At 49.7% G+C, this 15587-nt stretch overlaps 1 protein-coding gene across 3 annotated transcripts in view; it reads left to right on the forward strand.

Moving 5' to 3' along the window:
- Positions 1–15587, forward strand: part of DPP6 (dipeptidyl peptidase like 6) — a 1510443-nt gene that overhangs the window by 1460822 nt on the left and 34034 nt on the right. For all 3 annotated transcript variants that reach the window (XM_075315434.1, XM_075315436.1, XM_075315435.1), the window contains exons 18-19: positions 2720–2818; positions 7249–7318. In XM_075315434.1, coding sequence (XP_075171549.1) covers positions 2720–2818; positions 7249–7318 — 169 coding nt within the window. The remainder of the gene's footprint in view (positions 1–2719; positions 2819–7248; positions 7319–15587) is intronic.

The following is a 15587-nucleotide window of genomic DNA, read 5'->3' on the forward strand; positions in this document are numbered from 1 at the left end:
TCTAGCACTCTATGTACTAAAGCCCGCTACACACGCTTCAATATATCTCACAATCCGTCGTTGGGGTCAAGTTGTAAGTGACGCACATCCGGCATCGTTTGTGAGGTATCTGCGTGTGACAGCTACATGCGATCAGGATTGAACGCAAAACCGTTGATCGCAAACACATCGTATCATTCTCTAGAATTGAGCGTTTTGTTGCACGAACCTAGTCAATTGTAACGTGTGACATCCCTCATACGATTTCGGTGTCTGATGCTATGTGCGCAGGTGTGCGCTCTGCACCGCAGCTTAAAAAAGGTCTGCTTCAGAGCGCAGCTGAAAAGCTGCGTTCTGAAGCGCCTCACAATGTCTGTCATGCACTAATCTCTGTCAGTCCGTCACTATCTCTGTCCCTCACTCTCAGTCCATGTCAGTCTATCCCCCTCTCTCATATACTCACCGATCCCCGATCCCTGGCGCTGCACGGCATTCACACTGCTCCGGCGTCTTTTACTGTTTTGAAAAAGCCGGCCGCCCATTAAACAATTTCGTATTCCCTGCTTTCCCCGCCCACCAGCGCCTATGATTGGTTACAGTGAGACACGCCCCCACTCTGAGTGACAGGTGTCACACTGCACCCAATCACAGCAGCCGGTGGGCGTGTCTATACTGTGTAGTGAAATAAATAATTAAATAATTAAAAAAAACGGCGTGCGGTTCCCCCCATTTTTAAAACCAGCCAGATAAAGCCATACGGCTGAAGGCTGGTATTCTCAGGATGGGGAGCTCCACGTTATGGGGAGCCCCCCACCCTAACAATATCAGCCAACAGCCGCCCAGAATTGCCGCATACATTATATGCGACAGTTCTGGGACTGTACCCGGCTCTTCCCGATTTACCCTGGTGCGTTGGCAAATCGGGGTAATAAGGAGTTATTGGCAGCCCATAGCTGCCAATAAGTCCTAGATTAATCATGTCAGGCGTCTATGAGACACCCTCCATGATTAATCTGTAAGTTACAGTAAATAAACACACACCCGAAAAATCCTTTATTAGAAATAAAAACACACACATATACCCTGGTTCACCACTTTAATCAGCCCCAAAAAGCCCTCCTTGTCCGGCGTAATCCAGGATGATCCAGCGTCGCTTCCACCGCAACTGCATGGAGGTGACCGGAGCCGCAGCTGACACAGCCGCTCCTGTCACCTCCACGCAGCTAATGAAGACAGCCGTGCGATCAGCTGCTGTCACTGAGGTTACCCGCGGCCACCGGTGGATGCAGCGGTGGCCGCGGGTAACCTCAGTGACAGCAGCTGATCGCGCGGCTGTGTTCATTAGCTGCGTGGAGGTGACAGGAGCGGCTGTGTCAGCTGCGGCTCCGGTCACCTCCATGCAGCTGCGGTGGAAGCGACGCTGGATCATCCTGGATTACGCCGGACAAGGAGGGCTTTTTGGGGCTGATTAAAGTGGTGAACCAGGGTATATGTGTGTGTTTTTATTTCTAATAAAGGATTTTTCGGGTGTGTGTTTATTTACTGTAACTTACAGATTAATCATGGAGGGTGTCTCATAGACGCCTGACATGATTAATCTAGGACTTATTGGCAGCTATGGGCTGCCAATAACTCCTTATTACCCCGATTTGCCAACGCACCAGGGTAAATCGGGAAGAGCCGGGTACAGTCCCAGAACTGTCGCATATAATGTATACGGCAATTCTGGGCGGCTGTTGGCTGATATTGTTAGGGTGGGGGGCTCCCCATAACGTGGAGCTCCCCATCCTGAGAATACCAGCCTTCAGCCGTATGGCTTTATCTGGCTGGTTTTAAAAATGGGGGGAACCGCACGCCGTTTTTTTTAATTATTTAATTATTTATTTCACTACACAGTATAGACACGCCCACCGGCTGCTGTGATTGGGTGCAGTGTGACACCTGTCACTCAGAGTGGGGGCGTGTCTCACTGTAACCAATCATAGGCGCTGGTGGGCGGGGAAAGCAGGGAATACGAAATTGTTTAATGGGCGGCCGGCTTTTTCAAAACAGTAAAAGCCGCCGGAGCAGTGTGAATGCCGGGCAGCGCCGGGGATCGGGGATTGGTGAGTATATGAGAGAGGGCTGCTAACTTCAGTTACTCAGGAGTTTAGCGGTCACCGGTGAGTCTTCACTGGTGACCGCTAATCAGGACGCGACACAGACACAGCCGCAGCATCACAATGAAGTCGGGTGAAGTTCACCCGAGTTCATTCTGACAGTGCGGCTCTGTCTGTGTCTGCTGTCATCTGTCATTCACCGCTGCTACATGGCTGTCTGTGTCTGCTGTTAGCGGCCATGTAGCAGAGCTGAATGGCAGATCACATAGTAAAAACGCATCCCTACACATTACACACGCTTGGCAAGTCAATAAATAAAAAAAAAAAAAAGGTGCTCAATGCATACGTCACAGAACACATGATCTAAAGGATCGCACACAAAATTGACCAATTTAACATAGACTACTAACGCTCGTGTGACAGCAAATGAACGACCAACGTGAAATCTCATAGATCCTGTATGCAACCTGGGCGTGTCACATCGCAAATGCGATTGTACAACTAATTGCAACGTGTAAAGTGGGCTTAAAAGGTTTGTATTAAAAATGTGATTTTATGGTAAATAAATGTATTTGTATAAGTATTAAATGGCATTTTACACTTTCACAATTATAATATATTAAAATTCACTTCTGTTTCAGGTCTAATTGAACTAGAGAACAATCATAAAGTGAGAGCGGCAGTAGAAAAGAGACAGATGCCAACCTCTGAGTTTCAGTACGTTCAGGTGGAAGATTACAGTGAGTGGAAAATGATTTTTGAAACATTTTATCATTTTAATTTTCTATTTATTTATTTTGATCATTTTCCTTTTTGCATTACAATGTGACCATTCACTGAAGGTTAGATTACAAGCGTTGTCAAGTATAAAAAGGGTTGTCATATCGAAGGAATTTTTGAAGACAGGAAATGGACATGTATTATGGCATGTACATTGTAAATGTGCCCAAATTGAAGCCTGTTAGTGTTGTCATCCATTATGATATCCTTTTCATGGTTCCATAGATTACGATGCCCCCCAAAATACCTCCTTCACACTGTATGATACTGCCTCACTAAATTTCCCTACAGTAACCCCTGCACACACAGTAGGATGTCCCCTTACTCCCCCCAGCAAGTATGATGCCCCCACACCCCCCAACACAGTGCACGGGGAGGCTGGCTGCAGGACACATGGAGTCCTTGGGGGGGCCTGGCTGCATCACACATGGAGTCCTTGGGGAGGCCTGGCTGCATCACACATGGAGTCCTTGGGATGGGCCTGGCTGCATGACACATGAAGGCCCTGGGGGGCTGGCTGCATTACACATGGAGGCCTGGAGGGCCTGGCTGCATGACACATGGAGGCCCTGGGGGGCTGGCTGCATGACATATGGAGTCCTTGGGGGGGACCTGGCTGCATCACACATGGAGGCCGTGGGAGAGCTGGCTGCATGACACATGGAGGCCCTGGGGGGGCTGGTTTTATGACACATGTGGGCCTGGAGGGACTGACTGCATGACACATGGAGGCCCTGGGGGGGAAGCTGGCTGCATGACACATGGAGGCCCTGGGGGGCTGGCTGCATGCACTTGGAGGGCCTGGGGGGGCTGGCTGCATGACACATGGGGGCCCTGGGAGAGCTGGCTGCATGACACACGGAGGCCCTGGGGGGGCTGGTTACATGACACATGGAGTCCTTGAGGGGGACCTGGCTGCATTACACATGGAGGCCGTGGGAGAGCTGGCTGCATAACACATGGAGGCCCTGAGGGGGAGGCTGCATGACACATGGAGGCATGGAGGGGCTGACTACAGGACACATGGAGGCCCTGGGGGGCTGGCCGCATGACACATGGAGGCCCTGGTGGGGGAGCTTGCTGCATGACACATGGATGCCCTGGGGGGGCTTACTGCATGACATATGGAGGCCCTGGGGGGCTTGCTGCATGACACATGGAGGCCCTGGGGGGCTGGCTGCATGCACTTGGAGGCCCTGGGGGGGGGGTTAGCTGCATGATACATGGAGGCCCTGGGGGGGGGGGCTGGCTGCATGACACAAGGAGGCCCTGGGGGGGCTGGCTGCATCATACATGGAGGTCTATGGGGCTGCATTATACATGGAGGTCTATGAGGCTGCATAATAAACATGAAGGACACCTTATACATGGACTATATGGGTGCATTATACATGGAGGAGTATGGGGCTGCATAATACAATATGAAGGTTTATGGGGCTGCATTTTAATACATATAGGACTATGGGGGCTACATTATAATATATGGAGGACTATGGAGGCTACTTTATACATGGAGGACTATGGGGGTGCGTTATAAAACATGGAGGACTGTGGTGAAGTATAATATATGGAGAACTATGGGGTGAATTATAATACATGGAGGACTATGGGAAATTCATTATAATTTATGGAGGACAATGGAGGTGCATTCTAATATATGAAGGATTATGTGGGACCCTTTATACTATATGGAAGGCTATGTGGGGGCCATTATAGTATTTGGAGAACTATATACAAGGGGAACAAAGATACAAGCATGGGATGGGAATGTTTTGTGCTGAGGGAAAAAGGCTCTTTCCCTCAGCACCCAGCTTTCTCGTGCACTGCTATACATCTCTCAGCACCCAGCTTTCCCATGCTCTGATATAGGAAAGCTGGGTGCTGAGGGAATGATGTATAGCAGAGCATGGGAAAGCTGGGTGCCAAGGGCAAGATGGATATCAGAACATGGGAAAGCTGTATGCTGAGGTTAAGAGCCAAGTGTCAGCATCATTATCTTGTATCCCGAGTGTCAGTGTCCTTATCCCATACCCTAAGTGTCGGTGTACGTGGAGGGGGGCCCCGGTCCAAATTTTGCACCAGGGCCCATCAAACTCTAGTTACACCACTGCCCACAGTAGTCACCATTACAGCATGAGGCCGCACAGCTCTCTACAAGTAATGACTGATTAAAAAAAATATATAAAGAAAAATCACACAGCCCTGTTCCCCAATGAGATCCTCTGCTATATGCAGGGTGTGAACTGAGGCTACACACCGCAGGCATGATATAGTGATGTCATCATGCCTGCTTTGCTGAGACAAGGATGCAGTAAGGTTTCAGAATAGATTAGTGTCTTGTAACTTTAGGCCTAGCCAGATGATTTGGACCTCTATGTAAAAAAGACCGACCTCTTGCCCATTTGAAGATAGTTTGGAAAATAAATCACCATAGAATTTTAGTGTATATTCACTTAAATTTACTATATTGAATATTCACTTAAAGGTTTTGACTGTTTTTTTCTTGTCTGCTTAAGGCTGGGTTCCCAGTCAAGGTGTTGTCTCACTGCGGGTGAGGTATGGCCCCATTGCAGCTCAAAACCACTCCAGTGTGCAGATTTGTGTAATTTTCAAGTAGCCTTCATCTAAATCTTATTTAATTTTTATTGAGCCATTTAGTTGCTTAACCATAACTAGGTAAGCAGCATAACAATTTTTAAATGGTACTAATCTGCATGTGTCGCACCCAGGGGGCAGGGGTTGTCAGGCACGGGGTCTCGTACCTGAGTTACTCGTCACCGGGCTTGTGTGATGATCTGGGATGTCGCAGTGGCCTGCCCGGCTTCATGCCCTGAGGTGTACACCAGTAAGGAGGGGAGATGATGGGGGTTGTAGTAGGATAAATGTTGTGACACCACTTGTGGTATGCGGCCAGGGATTAGCCGCCGCTGCTGTCACTGTCCTCCGGGGCGTATGGTAATAGCAGCAGAGAAGGTGTCGGAGGATGAAGGGGGGAGTAGCGATGGCGATGGCCTTTGGCGCCGTGGCGGCGGTGCCGGTAATAAGAGTCCAAGTCAGATGCTGCAGTTCCAGGTGTTTTTACTCACTTTTTGTGCTGCTCGTCGGCTGCTTTGTGCTGGGTAGTACCGGTCACTCGCTATGATGTTCACCGGTCGACCTCGGATAAGTTAGAAGCAGTCACCGGTGTTTGAAAGAAGAAAGTCCTTTGTCAGAGTTGCCCTTTCAGCCGTGAGGAACCTTGGCTGAGCGTTCTGCTCCAAGCCGTAGGCCCCGTGAAGAGAAGAGAAGAAAGTGGTGATAGTGTCGTGTTCCAGAACTGGTGTCCCAGGTAGACTGACTGAAGATTGTGTGAGTTTGCTCCTACTTCTACCCCAAGTGGAACCCGCCCCCCAGGTGGCTGGCTTCAGTGACCAGGGAAGTCCCATGCCTCGTGATGGCCACCCCCCCCTGCCTACCCTGAGCCATCCCCCCCTGTGAGAAGGCTCCTAAGCTTTATGTAAGGTGTGAATGTTGAACACCGGTGACTAACCCCCTCCTTACCTGAGGTGAATATCGCACCTAAAATAAGGTGCAATACTCTGTGGCGACTGGAGCTTCAGGGGCGCCATATCCCAGTCGCACCCCTGCCTTAAGGCCCCTTTACACATTAGACTAATGTCAGCTCAGCCCGCCAACATCGAACGATTTGGCCGACAGCCTAATGTGTATGGGGGCGCTGGCCGACTGAAGGTCAAGAGAAATGTTGAGAGATTTCGGACTTCCATTCGCATTGTTCTCCCTGAGATATTCCACCAGTTGACTTAACATTTGGCAGTTTTCTCATAGAGAATGCGGGAGTGCTCCTACGTATGGATGGAATGGCTGTCGGCCAAACAATCGGCCAAAGCACTGTCCAGCTGACAGCCATCTAATTTGTATGGCCAGCCATACAGTGCGAAACCCAGTCTAAATAGACTTTAGATTGTTTGGGAAGCTGAGATCTTAATAATGCCTCTTATTCGGAGCTTAATTCGGCTGCTTCCTTTTCCTTAAATATCCTCTGCTTGATAAAACAACAGATTTTTGTTGCTATAAATGAAACTGCTCAAGGGCATTGCCTCTAATCTAAGGAACATTGTTTCTGATGTTAACAGACATGAGAACAAATTTGCTATCAGTATGGTGTTAATAGTCAACTTGATACATGACGTCTGTATTGTTAATCTTAACGAACAAGATGGAACAATAGATCTAACGACAATTCAATTTACCAATGCTTGACTGGGCTGCTTCGCCTAATGACTCTGTGCTTAATTTGACCTTAAATAACCTGGAGGAATCTCAATAGCAGCAGTTTTCCAGTGAACATTCGCAATAAGCCTTAATATATACTATTATTTTCTTTTTCTAGAGCTGCCATTGCAGATCATCAAACCGGCAACCTTCATAACTACAGCACATTACCCTCTTCTGCTCATTGTGTAAGTATATCGTCAGATGTTTTTCAAAATTTAATTGAGAAGCTTCTTTATTTTGTAAAATGAGTGCAAGTTTTTTATCCTAATTTATGTGAGTTTATGGACCTTTAATCTTTAACATATAACAAAAAATATAACAAGGAATTGATATATTAGATTTGAGATTTGAATTAGATTTTATATCATTCTGTACTGTTTGCACCATAGTTTTTGATATTGCAGATCTGTCTTATCCACTTTTAAAGCACAACTGCTATGAAAAGTGCCGCATAAAGGGGATCTCCGAGAATAGAAAAGAAAATAACGAAAAGCAACATAATTCTAAATAAATTCTTAAATACATTTAATTGGTAAATCATACATTTTTTTTTCTATGCAGATAATCACTGTCTTGTCTTTTTACTCTGGTAGAAACCAGTCATAGAATTTTAATATAATAGGTGTCTGTGATCTTGTGCAGCAGGAAGTGCCCCCTCCCTTCAAGTGTAGGAAGATGTGCTCACTATGGATATTCTGATCTAGCCCTGGAGATACCAGGGATGCTCAGAAGAGAATAGGCTGCTCACACTGTAGTCTACCATGTTTATTTTTCCTAATACTGGAAATACCATAGGTGCTGAGCTAAGAAGAGGCTGCTCACACTGCTGTCCACACTATCTACTATAATACTAGCGATACCAGAGCTGGTGAGGTACAAAGAAGCTGCTCACACTGCTGTCCACTCTGTCTTTCTGATTTAATACTGGAGATACCAGGGGCACTGAGATAAAAATAGGCTGCTTACACTGATGTTCACCCTATCTGATATAATACTGGAGATAATGGGGGACCTGAAGTAAGGATAAACTGCTCATATTGCTGTCCACCATGTCTTTCTGATCTAATACTGGAGATTCCAGGGCTGCTGAGATAAGAGGCTGCTCACAATGCTGTCCACCTTGTGTTTCTGATCTAATAATGGAGATACCAATGGTACTGAGGTAAGAAGAGGCTGCTGATATTGCTGTCCACCCTGTCTTTCTGATCTAATACTAGATATACCAGGGGTGCTGAGGTAAGAAGAGGCTGATCACACTGCTGTCCAACCTAACTGATATAATACTGGAGATACCAGGGGTGCTGTGGTAAGAAGAAGCTGCTTACACTGCTGTCCACCCTGTCTTTTTTGAATGTTGTAGGACTGCAGATAACCTGTATGAAATTCAGTTCACAGTAGAGAAGCTTCCTACTGCACATACTCATAGGCATCTGTCTTAATAACATTCCAGTACAGGTTTCTGTCACTGTAACACGAAAGCGGACATTTTTTTCTATAGTGATTACCCAATTAAACAAAACAAGTGTAATTTACTAATTTAAGGTATTTAAATTTAATTTCCTTCAGCAATTTTTTTTTTTATTTAACACTTTGCCAACATAAGAGAAAAAAACAATGGTGCAAAAACGGAAAGTCATCTAATCACAAACAGTTTAAGCAGCATGGAGAAATGTAAAAAAATTAAAAGGATGGACTGCTTGTCTTTTGATTGGCTAATTTTAGGATAGCCCGTAAATTCCAATGGCCTTCGTAATTTCCAACAGCCTTCGTAATACTGCTGCAATACCATTGCAGCAGAATCTTATGTGTCAATCACAGTCTTTGTGTCCATGAAATAACTAAAATATATCATTACAGTGTTTGCTTTGGCAGGATTCACTTACCATTACATCATAGGGTGGGGCAAAATATGTCCACTAGTGTGGCTTTACAGCAATCTACAAACATCTACAAAGCCCTAATATTTAATAAATGGGCACAAGATTAATTACCCCATGGATAAAGTCAACTTATACAGTTGAAACCAGAAGTTTACATACAGTATCTAAAAAGACACATATGCATGTTTTTCTCACTGTTGGACATGAAATCAGAATAAACCTTGACGTATCTATAAGGGATAAACGGGTCTCCAGTGACAAACTTCCCCTTAATTTAAACATATTAGTAACGACACAGACTCCAACTTTATTGCCGAATGGCCACAGCTTTATTCAACAGTATATATGTACCAAACTTGTGGCTCAACATGCCACCCCATTAACACCTGAACCTGTACATATATACATATTCTCCACAAAATGACACCTGATAGGTCCATCCGAGAGCCAAACCATCATTCCTATCCCCCGGCCGTAACCTCCAACCGGCCCAGGGGACCACCTCGGCCGTGACCAAACCGACCCGAGGTGTAGGGTAATTAACGTTCCATCGTTAATTACCCCTCCCCAGAACCTGCAGGACCTCCGCCTACAAGTTCCCATCCAACTCAAAGCCACTCCCCCTGAGTGGCTTCATACCAACAAACCTACTGTCGGTACACCAAACCTCTCTGAACGGACCTATCACCCCGCTGTGACAACAACTCAAAAGAAAACAACATTCCTTTTTTTTTTTTTTTTTTTTATATATTTCACATTTATTTTCCATTTTATATTAATTTCTTTTTCTTTTTTTTTTTTTTTTTTTTTTTATATATACTCGTTATTCATTTTATTATTATTATCCTTTTTATTTATTTATTTATATATATTTTTTTTTTTTTTTTTTTTTACATTATTGCAGGGCGGGTGGGCGGGACACGCTGTCTGTAGGTCAAAAGGGGCAGTGACCTCTGCACAGCCCCCTTTATACCCACACACCAACCCTCCCATATCCTGTCCCTCACCCAATCCCTTTTCCCGACTCTCCCACCAATCAGGCAGCCCCTATGTGCCTCCAACCTTAGCACTTAACTCTTTCCTACCCTAACCCTCCCGATCGTCATGGGCCTGTTCACCCCTATGGGGCTCTCTGGCCGTCTTGACGTATCTATAAGGGATAAACGGGTCTCCAGTGACAAACTTCCCCTTAATTTAAACATATTAGTAACGACACAGACTCCAACTTTATTGCCGAATGGCCACAGCTTTATTCAACAGTATATATGTACCAAACTTGTGGCTCAACATGCCACCCCATTAACACCTGAACCTGTACATATATACATATTCTCCACAAAATGACACCTGATAGGTCCATCCGAGAGCCAAACCATCATTCCTATCCCCCGGCCGTAACCTCCAACCGGCCCAGGGGACCACCTCGGCCGTGACCAAACCGACCCGAGGTGTAGGGTAATTAACGTTCCATCGTTAATTACCCCTCCCCAGAACCTGCAGGACCTCCGCCTACAAGTTCCCATCCAACTCAAAGCCACTCCCCCTGAGTGGCTTCATACCAACAAACCTACTGTCGGTACACCAAACCTCTCTGAACGGACCTATCACCCCGCCACAGACCGGCCAAGTGACACCTTACTTGGCCCGGGCCCCCCACACCCCCAATGCTCGTTCCTTTCCATCCTTCAAACCCAACTTCCACAAATCCAACCGCCATCCGTGAGAATGGACCCCATCACGCCTCAAATACTGCTCGGTGTACTTCTCCAACTCCTCGAATCGAACCACCAACCTCCGTTCCATGCTCCAAACCTGCCCATCGCCCGGTTCCATTTTTCCCAGGCCCTGTTAATCCGGTCCACTCCTAAAACGCCACTGCCTTCGGGCTACCATATCGGACCTCACAATCACCATGCCATGGAACGCCCTCCACAAATGAAGTAAATCCACCTTGCTCTCACTTTTAACTCCCACACCATCCACGCTCCAAAGTCATTCCCCCCCCACCTGCAGCATTAAAACCACAGGTTCCTTGTCAATCCGGCTATAATACACCAATTCAGGGCGAACTCTACTCCAAGTATGCCCCGAACTCCGAGCCATTTTTTACACGGGCTTCCTACATCGCCGCTCCGTACAAAGAGACTGCCCACCAAACCGTCCTCAATAAAGGACCCCCCCCTGTCACCAAACATCACCTAATCAGATGTGGTCTAATATACAAACGAAACCCGGAGGAATCCCAGCTCCCAATCCACCGGGTCCCATCCTCACTCAGCCCCCCCACTTAGCCGCTTCAGTCGCTGCCCCAATCCGAAAGGAGTGGGCCCATAACCCTTGGCTACTCCCCCGCCTTCACTAAAGCCTTCTTCAACACTGCCATACTGGACTCACGATAAGGCATATCCATCCACATGTCTAAAGAAACACCGGGGTAGCCACCCCACACCTGCAAGAATTCCACCACCTGACCCACCGGGCATAGGTGGTGCCCTGGCAATTCAAACAATGTCACCAGACGTCCCCCACCTAATTGGTCTGTCTATCGAAAACCATACCGGCACTCACGCCATCCTTACCAAGCGTAACAACCTCTAATAACAGCCCGCCTACCGCATGCCTGGCAGGGCTACCAAATTCCCTGATGCAGAAAACCCCAAAATGCCAATACGAAGGCAACCTTAAACAGCCTCGTACCTAATCGGACGAGCATATATACCCCCAACCACATCACCAACCAATCAACGACGGAAACAATAGTGGCCGTCTCCTGTCTCGCGACCACGCGTCCTTTGAAAACCCTTTATCCCCCACCGCACCAGAAAATCCTTTGCCACGTCCCGAACCCCTTGCATTTTAACAAGAAGGCCAACACCGCCCAACTTGTAATCATCACCGAAACGGACCGGCCTGCTGAAAAAATCCCAGCTAATCAATGACAAAAAACCCCCAGCACTCAGCCTGTCTAACCAAGCTCCATAAAAGCCGCCTTCTCCAATTCCTCCCATTCTCGCCACACAGCCTGACATCGGCACAAGTAGCCTCAGTCACCGGTCTCCTGATTCCCTCAAATGCTACCCGACGCCAGGTCACACAGCCATGCCGGGCATAGTTCTCCCACCTTGTCCGCTCCAGGCACCATTCGCCTGAACCTGTGGAACTGAAACCGAGAGCGCATCAGCCACTTCACTTTGCACTCCGGGCACATGCTGCGCCACCACGCGCCTGTTGGGTTCTAAACAACCCCAACCCAGATGTCTCAAGTAGCACACCACCGGGAGCGATTTTGAAGACCATGAATTGATCGAAATACACCACCACCATGTCAGTACAATGCACACCAAGCTTCTTGCCCGCAACTTCTGGGCCCCAAAACTCCAATACCACTATGCTGGGGGAACATTTCCACCAGCGCCAAATATGTCACAAACCCCTTTTTCCACCCAAAGCCGTGGCCATCAGCCCACACACCGATGCGTCCTAAAATTGCCCCAAAACGTGATGCCCCCGCCGCATCAATAAACAGCTCCGGCTGGCTATCTGATACTGCCCTGCTCACCCATAACGTCCGTCCGTTGTATCATTCAAGGAATGCAGCCCCACACCAGCAAACCTTCTTTCATTGTCATTGACACTCTGACACATAATTTGTAGCAATCACCCCTGCCATTGCGCTCGCCAGACGCCTGCTAACTATTCGCCCCATAGGCCTAGTGCGACCGGCAAAATTCAACTTCCCACGGACCGACTAAAATCCTGTAACCGCACCTTCTTAGCCCCAGTGCAACAACTGCACCGACACCTTCAAACACGCAGCTCATCCTCCGGCAATCGGCATACCATAGCCACCGTGTCAATTTCAAAGCCCAAGAAACACAAGGACGTCACTGGCCCTTCTGTCTTCCCCCCCGTGCCACCGAATCCCCAGGCTTCCTGCAATGCGTTCTCATGTAAATAACAGCAAGGAACAAACCGAGGAGCCCACTGGGCCCACGCAAAAGAAATCATCCAAATAGTGTATCACTGAGTGGACACCCGCCACATCCCTGACTACCCATTCCACACACGAACTGACGCTTCAAACTAAGCGCACGAAATAGAACAACCCATGGGCAGGCACTGATCCACATAGTATTGCCCATCCCACCTGCACCCAAAGGTGCAAAAACTCTCCGGGTGCACCGGAAGTAACCGTAAAGCTGCTTCCACGTCCGCCTTGGTCATCGGGGCCCCTTGCCCACTACCCACACTAACTCCCACGCCTTGTCAAATGATACATAACAGACCGCCGGCACTCGGGTGAAATCCCGCCGTTCACCAACAACCCAGCCGGGTAAGAGAGATGATGAAGGAGCCGGTACTCGTTCGACTCCTTCTTGGGTACCACTCCCAGCAGCGAAAACCCTCAAGTTGGGGGGTGACGGGTCCTGGACCAGACCCGCCATCCATCCCGCTCCACCTCCTTCTGCAGCCTTTCCGTCACCACCTCCGGATGTCCTTTTTTGGACCCCGAATTACCCGGGCGAAACTCCGGCGCCCCAAAATCAAGCGGAACCCGGAAACCTACCATAAAACCCGTAGCAAACAGCTCCGCCGCCCGGTCATCCGGATATCTATTTAAATAGGGACGCATCCCTCGACCCTCACTAGCGTCCTTCCTGTTACCAAAAAACCTTCCCCCGACTTTTCATTCCCCCTTTGAAACACCTGTCCAAAGAGTGGGAAAAAATTCCACAACCGGAACACTCGTGTTTGAACCGACACGCTGCCCCCAAACTTACATTGCCCCTCACTAAATTTACAACACGCCCCTGCACCCGGGCCCCCATGCCCCTGCACCCGGGCCCCTGGCACCACCTCAAAAAGGGGGGTTCGCCGGAGCCGTTATCAAGCGCATCCCCAAACATATCTTTTTGTGTTCCCACCAGATGCCCGGCCGCGCAGCCTTCCAATGCCAGCTAGTAAGCGTCCTCGGGATCAACCTACACCTCCCCCTTTTTTTTTTTTTTTTTTTGTTTTTTGAACCTCCTTATCTCTTAGATTCACTTGCCTTCACCGTATCCAAATTAAACTTTCCAAGGGAAGCAGTGAAAATATTTCCCCATACTCCCTTTTTCTTATCTACTCCCTCACCTCCTTTTTTAAATGCCCCCCTAACGGACTCCCAAAGCACCCGTAACTTCGCTCCGTGCCCTATCATCCAAACGCACCACCTCATCATCCTTTTCCACTTCCTCGCTAACCCACGCCACGGCCGCCGCGCCGTCCGCCTGACCCGCAACGACCGCCGGCACAACCTCCTAAGTCTCTACCTCGCGCACCGGTACCACCGGCAGCCACCCTGACCGTGGGACCCACCCACGCCCCCCGCCAGGGACCCAGGCCCGCTGCGACCTGACCGCCCAGCCGACGATCCCTACAACACCCTTCACAGCTGCCCCCAAAACTCCGCCCCGGGTAACCCCGACTGACCGACCGCACTAAACCCCCGGCAAACCACTCCCCGCGGTGGAACCCCCCGTCCCCGCTAACACTACCCCCAACATTAAACATATTGATTGTTCTCTCACCGGGCTGCCTCTGAACCGAATCCGGAGCAGCCGTACCGCGAACATCCTGCTGCCGTTCATCCGTCCTGCCGCCTCCTCCGGTCCTTCTTCCTCGCCCGAATAAGAGGAGCTGCTGAAGTCCGCTGGGGGGACCAGCGAGGGGACAGCCCGCACCTTGCGGCCGTCAACCCCCACGGTCACCGCACCCTGCTCCTCCGTGCACCCCTATTTGTCCTCTGTTTCCTGCCGCGGAGCGGCGTCCTGCCGCCATCCTTCTTTGCTGCCCCCTCCTGCTGCACCGCTGTAATCTCTGTAGCCCCCGGTGGTCCCCCTCCCTGCCGACTGCAGGAAGGCCGTGCCTCTCCGTCCGGATGCCAGGAGCACCCCCCAGCCTGATCCCTGCTGGGAGGTACCGTAATAACCGACCGCCGCAAGGGCCCTGCCGACCGCAAGACCCTGCCACCAGCACCCTCCGACTACCGCTCCGATCCGTCCCTCCATCCATGCTCTCTCCCCTGCCGTCTGCAGGGAGTCTCCCCGTCCGCTCTGTGGTGCCGGGCGCCACCCCCAGCCCGCACCTCACTGGGGGCTGCCGCTGCTCTGGTCCGTGGCCGTGCAGGCCGCAGACCGGAAGTAGGCCTCGCATAAGCTCCGCCCACCCCCGGCCCGCGGAATCTCCGACGAGGATTCCTCCCGGCGGCCGGAGACACGTCCAAAGGTGAGGTGCACTCCGCTGCCCCGGAGGGTCCCCGAAGGGGCTCCTAAATCTGTCTTCTCCCCCCCCGACGGGGGAGTAACGCTCCGGCGGTCGCGCCCGCCGAGCGTGCAGCGCAGCTCCGGGCGCAGGAGCAGAGAAGCCGCTCCAGCCCTGCAGACGCGTCCTCGCCGATGTCCTCAGATGCTCCCCCCCCCCCCCCCAGCTCCAGCACCGCCACCATTCTTCAGACAGGGAGGCAGCAGCGCAGGGGGGACACGCTGTCTGTAGGTCAAAAGGGGCAGTGACCTCTGCACAGCCCCCTTTATAC

Source organism: Anomaloglossus baeobatrachus, chromosome 6, assembly GCF_048569485.1.
Source record: "Anomaloglossus baeobatrachus isolate aAnoBae1 chromosome 6, aAnoBae1.hap1, whole genome shotgun sequence".
Lineage (NCBI taxonomy): Eukaryota > Metazoa > Chordata > Amphibia > Anura > Aromobatidae > Anomaloglossus > Anomaloglossus baeobatrachus.